We start from the raw sequence: 10,170 nt of genomic DNA on the forward strand, positions 1-10,170 counted from the left end.
GGATTTGCAGCACTGGACGGCGCAGAACTCTGGGTGGATGATAGCTTGCTGGAAGCACTTTCTGCCATCCAGGACAGGACCTGTTCACACTGCTCATTTTCTAATAAAGGTCTCCCGCGTGGACCCATTAATTGTGCGATGAATGTGGGGACGCCAGAAACGTGCCTCTCTCCTAATCGCGCAGCAGTCGGCTGCGACACACCTGGATCAGGAGCTCGGCCTGTGCCCACACCCTCACTTGGGCCTACGCGTCCTCGGCCGCTTCCACGTCCTCTAGCCCTACCCCTACCCCTACCCCTCAGCATGCTGTATTACCAGTGATTTCACAGCCAGGAAATTAATTGGCGCAAGCCTGTAGGCCAAATAGAATTTTTTCCCTGCTTTTTACAAGGAACACCCACACTGCGTGTATTCAATGAATACTAAGTTTAATAACTGTGTTGTGGCCCTGCCAATTTGTCCCAGAACTGCAGTGATGCAAAGTAATTCGCTACCTACAGCAGATCAGGGATTTCCCATGCAGGAAAAAAATTGCCGCACGCCTGCGGTAAAATGTAGCTGACTGCGTCTGATTTTTTCTGAATGTTCAGCGCACAGCACACACGTACACAGAGCCCTGAGTACTGTCAGAGGCAGGCCAAATAGAATTTTTTCCCTGCTTTTTACAAGGAACACCCACACTGCGTGTATTCAATGAATACTAAGTTTAATAACTGTGTTGTGGCCCTGCCAATTTGTCCCAGAACTACAGTGATGCAAAGTAATTCGCTACCTACAGCAGATCAGGGATTTCCCATGCAGGAAAAAAATTGCCGCACGCCTGCGGTAAAACGTAGCTGACTGCGTCTGATTTTTTCTGAACGTTCAGCGCACAGCACACACGTACACAGAGCCCTGAGTACTGTCAGAGGCAGGCCAAATTGAATTTTTTCCCTGCTTTTTTACAAGGAACACCCACACTGCGTGTATTCAATGAATAATGTATGTCTTCTGGCCCTGCCTACACAATTCTATCCCTGTAGTATTAATGCCGGGTGCAATGCTCTGCACAGCCAGTTTTGAGAAAAAAAAAAAAAAATGCAACACTGCTAACAGCAGCCTGGACAGTACTGCACACGGATAGATGTGGCCCTAGAAAGGACTGTTGGGGTTCTTGAAGCCTACACTAACTCCTAACACTCTCCCTGCCTAACCCCCACTTCTGTCCCTATTGCAGGGCGCAATGGTCTGCAGATCCAATTTTGGAAAAAAAAAAAAAATACTGTGCTAACACAGTACTGCACACTAGTAGATGTGGCCCTAAGAAGGACCGTTGGGGTTCTTGAAGCCTACACTAACTCCTAACGCTCTCCCTACAGCAGCTCCAGCACGATACTACTTTCCCTCAGCTAAGTCAGAAGGCATGTGTGGCGAGCCGCGGGAGGGTCCGATTTTTATACTCGGGTGACATCTGATCTTTCCAGCCACTCACTGCAGGGGGGTGGTATAGGGCTTGAACGTCACAGGGGGAAGTTGTAATGCCTTCCCTGTCTTTCAATTGGCCAGAAAAGCGCGCTAACGTCTCAGAGAGAAAACTGAAAGTAACCGGAACACCGCGTGGTACTCGTTACGAGTAACGAGCATCCCGAACACCCTAATATTCGCACGAATATCAAGCTCGGACGAGTATGTTCGCTCATCTCTAGTAGTTATAATAGCACAAAGATAATGTATTCAGTAATTAGCCTGATATTGGGGTTACAGTTTGAAGGTGAGGATCAACACCTCTTCCTGCCACTTTGCTCGCCATGTGGTTAGTTTTTAAGTCAGAAACAAAACCCTACATCATTATATAGGTATTACTACACAAATAAAGTTGATAAACTTGTTAGCAATTTCTTCACTTATACTTGCTATATTTCCAGCACTGTATTGGAGGAGGAGGCTACTTCCCAGAATCAAACCCCAGACAGTGTGGAGACTTCGCTAGCTTTGACGGGAATGGTTATGGAACACATCATCTTTTTAGTTCCAGCAAGGAAATGACTGAGTCAGCTGTTCTCCTCTTCTATCGCTAATACTGTATTATATACATGATTGTATTACATAATAAGGTATAACAACAGATTTCGTAAAATGTCACCATAATAAATTCAACTGATCATCTTTAAGCATTTTAAGTGTCAGAAATGTTGGAACTATCCTTTTTTTAGGGCTTGAAAAAAATGTCATATAAGATTTTAGGCTGCAAAGATAAATCACAGCTAAAGTACAAATTATGAAATGTGTAGATATGATTATGATTTTTGGTAACTACAAAGATAACGTCTCTAAGTACAAATTAATAAAATGTTTGCTTTTCTGATATACAGAAAATAAACAATTTATACTGCAACTAATGATTATAGTAAGAGTTCTATCATTTTCAGAAGCACACCATCACCCTGATATTATAGCATGGATTGTCTCCTGGAGATGAAGTTCATCTTCACCCGCTCTGCTATTCCTGAAGTTGTACTTGGGAATATGAAGACATATAATAAGTGTGTTCTGCATAATAAGGCTGCTTGAAAGTCAAGTCACCTTGACTGATATTCCAGGTACAGTTAGGCCTCATATCCACGAGGAAAATCAGGCCCGCTACGGATTCTTCATGGAGAATCCGTAGCGGGTCCCTCCTGCCCCGCGGACATGAGTGCTGAAAAGAAGAATTAATAAGAATTAACTTACCCGCAGCAGACCGCGAAGGTCTTCTCTTCTTCACGGCTGGATCTTCTTTTTTCGGCCGGCGGATGCACCCGGCACGCCTGCGGCGTGTCGTGCGCATGCGCCGGGCACATCTGCCGAGCCAAAGCAAGAAGATCCGGCCGTGAAGAAGAGAAGACGTGCCCGGTCCGCTGCGGGTAAGTTATTCTTATTTTAGGTCTCCCACGGATCCGGACGGCTTCCATAGGCTTCAATAGAAGCCTGCGGGAGCCGTCCCCACGGGAGAACCGCACGAAAATGGAGCATGTCACGTTTTTTTTTCATGTGGCTTGCTGTGGTGGACAGAAATTCGCTATTTTAACTTTTGGAGAAAAATTTTATTTGCGAGGAATAAATACATGAACAGTCTCCTTGAAGCAGGGGGCAGTAGATATTAAACGTGTTCCTCAAATGCAGCTAGAATTGATTCAGCGACAACGAAGTTAGCAGTTTTAGTCAGTTATGTTCCTGTGGCTGGCCTGGTCCCAATAGACTACAGAAGAATAATGGTGTTGCGCAAGCGGAGTGAGTCCACAAAGTTGCATTACGATTGACTGTAGTTCCTTACCTTCCTGGCAGTCACAGTGTAGGCTGTTTCCTTATCTCCTGTCCCAAATTTTCCCAGGTACCAGAAACACCCGCTCTGTCCTGGGGCCTGATCCACATGTATGAGGAAGATGCTTACGTCTTACTTCTACTCATAGCACACTCTGGCTGACTGCCCCCTGCGCAGCCCGGCTAAACGTCAATTTCTCCTGCAGACCTGAGGCCAAACCAGCCAAGCGGGTTCATTATATCAATATTCAACATACAATAGTTTCTCCAGCAGAGGCCGCTGTAAGTCCAACCATTATGAATGAGTTACCGAAAAATTAAACGGCCATACACCCCACCTCCATTACAAGATCACTACACAAAGAGGGAAGGCTGTGAGTGTAGTAAGGAGTTTAACTCCGTCCTCTTCCTGCAGCTGGAAGTCTAGCAGTGCAGATAATAATAGAAGCAATTGGGATAGCCATAGACCCTCCCCCCAGAGTCACAAGACCATAGCGGTTGCCCCATTCACCTCTAATGTAGTTAGTGTTGCTCATCTTGATCAGCCGGGCTTTAGAATCATCTCAATTTTCGCAAACTCAAATCAGTTTAGTCCCAAACTGATTTTTGTTAAAAATTGCAGGAAAATAAAAATGTCTGCTGCAAAGTCAGCATGCAGCCAATCAACAGCCAAATCACCTCATTGATGTTACCAAATGTGTCCTACATTTTGCATATAGGCAGCAGTTTCATTCGATGCTTGCACCACATGACTTTACCATATATAACATAGGCGCAGTGTGACCAGTGGCTATTTTACAGATGAGGACAGAACACAAAAGCTGCATCACATTTATATGCCTTATATATAACACATGGTCTGTTGTTAATAAGGACAGATATTCTTCAGAGAACCTATTGCTGCTGGTGTGAAATTTGTATACTGGAGTTAAATTGGAGGGAGCAAAGAAAGAAGCTGCCTTACATTTATATGCTTATATAACTCGTGTCTGTTGTAAGGAACAGATATCCTACAGAGGATATATAGCTGCTGGTGTGAAAGCTTGTATACCAGCAGAGAACTTAAACAGGGTTATATTGGAGGGAGAAAAGAAAGTTGCTTCATCGTGTTCATATGCATATCTGAAAAGTGGCCTGAACATTGGGAGAGGGTATATATCTGCTACTGTCAACATGTATCTCTGTTTGCCCCTAACACGGCACTGCAGCATTCCCACGGATTCCACTGCAACGAACTTCTGCCAAGACCAGATGCCACAGTAAAACCTGCCAGAGACTGCTTCCCTGCTCCGTTCCATTCCACACACCTCATCACCCGAACTGACTGCTTCATCCTACCCATCACCCATCATTCATGCTTAACTAATCTGCAATGGCTGCTTCACTGCATGTGCTTCATAATCCGCAAGGACTGCATCTCCACTCCACTGCTTCACTCTTTCCTATGTACTTGCTCCATACGCCGTATTAATCGCTCCCCTCCTCTTTTGTCTAGCCTTCACCGCCCGCAATAACCTGCTCCACATACACCCTGCCTTATGTACAAAACTGCTCAATGAAAAGAGAGCTGTGCTGCTAGACATGGTAGCTCGACAGGGCAGGAGACAGGTAGATTACACTAAACACCTTACATATCAACAACATCACCTCTGCTATAGCTTCTATCGCCATCCTCATTGCTAGCCTTAACGCTTTCTTCCTATGTCCACCGCTAATGCATTCCATCCACATCAGCCCCTCTCCTTGCCCATGCACAACTAAGGCGCACTATTCACCTTTCTTAAATGCCTCCACCCCCCTGACACCGCCAAGAAACACATTAGCCACACTCACAAATTGCCCAACCACCTGCTCACCCTCTCCACCCTAGTACTAGCAGCAAGGGACATTTCTCCCAATCATGGCCCACCCATTACAGATCCCTACCACAACCACCCACCAACCACACTAAAACACCCCCCAAGCCCAACCACTAGCCCTCGCTCATCACCCCTGTCCCCTTCCAATGCATCCTCTGGAACACCCAGTCTGCATACAACAACCTCCCAACTATCCACGACCTCTTCATCACCAAATGTCTCAACCTGCTCGCCCCCACTGAAACTTGGATACAGAAATTTGACACTGCTGCACTCTCTTAAATGGCCTGCAATTCTCTCAAACTCCTAGACTAGATGAAAGGCATGGCAGAGGAGTAGGCATTCTACCCTTGCCGAATTGCACCTTCCAGATTATGCCCCGGTTCCCTCACTCACTTTCCTGTTATTTGAAGTTCATACACTACGACTCTTCCATCCACTGTCCCTGTGAGTTGCAGTTACCTTCCGGTCTCTGGGTCCCACCCACCTATTCCTGGACCATTTTGATGCCTGGCTCCCCCATTTCCTATGCTGTGAAATCCTAAGTGATTTCAACATCCCCACTAATGGCCCCAGCTCCCCAAATGCCTTCCAGCTTCTAATGATCACCTCCTCCCTCAGCCTATCACAACTATCAGACTCCCCCACTCACCCCCACTCACAGAGATGGCAATACATGCGATCTAATCTTTCTCTGCCTCTGCTCTGCTTCCCACTTCACCAACTCCCTCCTCCCACTCTTAGACCACAGCCTTCTCCATCAAACACCCAGGCATCTCCTCAGACCTTCCTACCTATTGCACCTACAAAAAACCTCCAGACCATCCACACCGAACAATTCATTGACCACTTACAGTCTTCCCTATCCCCCTGTTCTCTCTTCACATGCCCCAATCTGGCTACCGCACACTACCACATCACCCTCAGACACGCGCTGGACGAAGCGGCACCCCCCGTGACTCGAGCTTTCCGCCACAGATCGCAGTAACTCTAGATCGCAGCCCAAATGCACTTCATCCAGCGTTGCTCTCAGTGTGCTGATTGGCTATACAGAAAGTCAAAACAGCCCTCAGACTTTCTCCACTTCAAATTTATGCTCAAAACTTACAACCTCACCCAAGTCTATTTCACTTCCCTCGTCTCCACATTATCCCACAACCCTAAACTACTTTTTGACACCTTTCGACTCCCATGATGGATCTCAGTGCTGGAGAGCTAGCCGCCCATTTCAAAGAAAAAATGGAAAATATCTGAAAAGGTATCACCGCACACTGCATGGCTAGCCCCGATCCTGGTCTCTTCAGTACTGCATCCATCACTCAATCACTATCTGTGCTCGATCCAACAACAGAGGAAGAAGTCTCCAGACTGCTCTTCTCTGCTCACCTCACCACGTGCGCCAGTGACCCTGTACCCTCACACCTCCTCCAGTCCCTCACCCTGGCTGTCATTACCCACCACAACCATCTTCAACCTCTCCCTAACCTCAGGCATCTTTCTCTTCTTATTCAAACACTTCATAATATCCCCTCTGCTAAAGAAACTGACCCTTGACCCGATTAACACTGACAACTACCGACCCATCTCAAATCTTCCCTAAATCTTCAAACTTTTAGAACGCCTGGTCTATTACCGCTTTACACACTTTTTCTCTTAAAACTCCATCCTCGACCCTCTTCAGTATGGTTTCTGCCCCTACACTCCACCAAAACTCCCCTCACAAAAGTATTAAACAACCTCATGATGGCCAAATCGAGGGGGAACTACTCTCAAGTAATCCTCCTTGACCGCAGCATTTGACACCATTGACCATGACCTCCTCCTTGCAATGCTTTGCTCCTTCAGCCTCAAGGATACTGCTCTTTCATGGTTCCTGTTACCATGCAGCGCGGCGCAGGGTCCCGTGGTCAGCGCGCGCCGCTCCGGCTTCAGCTCCGGCGTCCCGGAGCTGTGACGTCAGGGCTCTGCCGGTGACGTGGGGCGGTCGGTGTGTGGCGGCGTGGGCGGGTCCGCCTGTAGTGCGCCGCCTGCACCCCTTCCTCTCTCTTGTATTGTGAGTGGGGGAGTTGGCTCCCCCCACTCTCCACCCATGGGCGGAGTTTTGCAGTTATAAGGCTGGCAGTGACCTGAGCTCACTGCCAGTTATTGGTTCTGTCAGCTACTAGTTAGTTCTGTCTGCAGTTCCCTCCAGTCAGTCCGCTAGTCTGCTTGTCAGCTTCCTTTCCCTAGCTTTGTCTAGTGCTCTACATTTTCTGTTGGTAATTCTATCTGCCTCCTTTGTCGGCACTCTGCCCCCTGTTAGGTAGTTCCATCTGTGTAGTCGCCAGGTCCCTAGCCAAGGGTAGGGACCGCTGTCCAGTTGTCCGCCTGGGGTTAGCCAGGGCCGAGGCAAGTAGGCAGGGACAGTGGGGTGCGGGAAGTTCAGGGCACCCCACCTGGCGCTCAGGGGGTCAGAGTGCCATAACAGTTCCCTTCCTACCTCTCTGACCGCTCATTCAGCATCTCCTTCACTGGCTCCACCTCCTCCCTACTTCCCCTCACTGTCGGGGACTCCCTGGGTCCTCGGCCCCCTTCTGTTCTCTATCTATACAGCCCCAATCAATCGAACCATCCACAGTCATGGCCTCTAATACCATTTCTACACAGACAATACCCAGCTTTACACCTCCTTCTTTGACATCTCAGCACCATTCCTCCAGAACATCACCGACTGCCTGTCCAATGTCTCAAATACCATGTCCTCCCTCATCTTCAGACTTAACATTTCAAAAACTGACCTTCTTGTCTTTCTGCCCTCTGCCAGACAACCTCCCACCAACATCTCCATATCAGTATCTGGCACCCTCATAACCCCCAGACAGCATGCCCGCTGTCTTGGGGTCACACTGGATTCTGACCTCTCCTTTATGTCTCCCATCCAATCTCTGGCCCAAACATGCCACCTGCAGCTCAGAAACATTGCAAAAATCTGTCCATTTCTTACCTCGGACACGCTAAAGACACTTGTTTTCGCCCTCATCCACTCTTGGCTTGACTACTGCAACTTGCTGCTAATCGGCCTTCTACACACCAGACTTTCCCTCTCCAATCAATATTAAATGTGGCAGCTACACTTATCTTCCTACCCAGCTGCTTCTCGGACACCTCTGCCCTGTGCCAGTGACTGCCCTGGCTGCCCATCCACTATATAACTCAAATCAATCTCCTTACTCTCACCCACAAAGCTCCCCATGGCACCACACCAGATTGCTTTCCTCCTGTTCATACATCACCCAGCCTGCGCACTCCATTCCGCTAACAAACTCAGACTATATGCCCCCCTAATCCGAACCTCACTCTCTCACCTCCAGGACCTCTCCAGAGCAGCACCAGTCCTCTGGAATGGAATACCCCAAAACATTTTGACAATCCCCGACACATGGAACGCGCCCTGAAAACGCACCTCTTCAAAGAAGCAAACCAAATCCCCTGAACTAACACCCCTCACCCCTACAACACCCACCCCCCAACCCCCCACGCACACACACACTGCATGTAAAGACCAACAGAGGGAGGACACTACGTCTGTCAACCATCGGACCCCCGCAATGTGATCGCAGGGTACTAATAGGTTTAACTATAGCGTCCGCGTCTATTAGCTACGGTGGCCTATGAGGTTCAGCCTCTTGCTGATTTCATAGGCTTTCTAATACATTACAATACTGAAGTACAGTAGTGTATTAGAAGAATAAGTAAAGATGCTGATAATCAAATCCCAAGTGGGACAAAAATAAAAAGTTAAATAAGTATTAAAAAATAAAATTTAAATATCAAAACCGTAGATTTTCCCCTTTACTAAATAAAAAAAAATATATATGAAAAAAAGTCACATGTGGTATCACTGCGTTCTCAATGACCAAGAGAAAAATGTTAGTACATTATTTAACCAGCACAGTGTAGGTCATGAAATAACAAATACAAAAACATGGTGAAAATAGCTAGTTTTGCCTATCTAACCTTACAAAAAACAGAATAGAAAGTAATCAAAACATCACATGGATCAACAAATGGTACCATTATAAAGTATGACTCATCCCACAAAAAAATCTTCACAGCACTGTTGACAAAAAAAGAAAAATGTCACGGGTCTTTGAATGCAGCGATAAACAAAAAATAAATGTTTTTGAAAAAGTGTGAAAAACCTATATGAATTTGGTATTAACATATCATTGATACTGCACAGTGAATGCCATTAAAAATAAAAAAATTGCAGATTTTGTTAATATTGCCTCTAGAAAAGCAAAATGAAATAAAAAGCAATCAAAATATTATATGTTCCCGGATCTCATCCTTATATAAGATGATGCTGAATCGAGAGGCAGAGGCCCAGAAACCTGCGTATATAGAGGCCTTGGAGAAAGAACTGGGTCATAGACTATCAAAGGAGGACTGGGAGAGAGCCTGGATCATTTGCCACAAAATGTCCCCAGCCTGCAAAGCTCATCTAAATTTTATAATTCTATCCAGATGGTATAGAACCCCCGGCCATCTACACAAAATCTTCCCCCAGACTTCACCTATCTGTTGGCGCTGTAACGCAGACATAGGAAGCATGTCCCACATATGGTGGAGCTGCTCCGGAGTGACCGACTTATTGAAGGGAACAATAGAAGTATATAATCATATTTGTAAGACACAATTAAACCTAACACAGGAGATGGCTGCTCTCGGTCCTCCCAGGTTCAATTAAAAATGTTAAGAGAGGTATCCTGAGATTTTTTATACTTGCGACCAGAAGAGTTATCCCCAGACTCTGGAAATCCACGACAGCTCCTTCAAGAGTGATGTGGGTAGAGGAATTGAACGATCTTGTGCGCTTCGACGAACTGGGGGCAGGAGAGAGCAACACCCAGGAGAAATTCTATAACACGTGGCGGGCCTGGATTACCTTCAGGTCCTCCGAGAGATCCAAAAATTGGGTGGATACGGGACGACTGTTTAAAGTATAGGAAACTTCCCTAAAAGAACCCAAGGCCTGTGTGTGGGTCTCCCT

At 46.7% G+C, this 10,170-nt stretch overlaps 1 protein-coding gene across 1 annotated transcript in view; it reads left to right on the forward strand.

The window, feature by feature from the left end:
• Positions 1-2,057, forward strand: part of LOC136626594 (intelectin-1a-like) — a 39,434-nt gene extending 37,377 nt beyond the window's left edge. The window contains exon 6 of the mRNA XM_066601640.1: positions 1,905-2,057. Coding sequence (XP_066457737.1) covers positions 1,905-2,057 — 153 coding nt within the window. The remainder of the gene's footprint in view (positions 1-1,904) is intronic.
• Positions 2,058-10,170: the final 8,113 nt, after the last annotated feature.

The sequence above is a fragment of the Eleutherodactylus coqui genome, chromosome 4, assembly GCF_035609145.1.
Source record: "Eleutherodactylus coqui strain aEleCoq1 chromosome 4, aEleCoq1.hap1, whole genome shotgun sequence".
Classification (NCBI taxonomy): domain Eukaryota; kingdom Metazoa; phylum Chordata; class Amphibia; order Anura; family Eleutherodactylidae; genus Eleutherodactylus; species Eleutherodactylus coqui.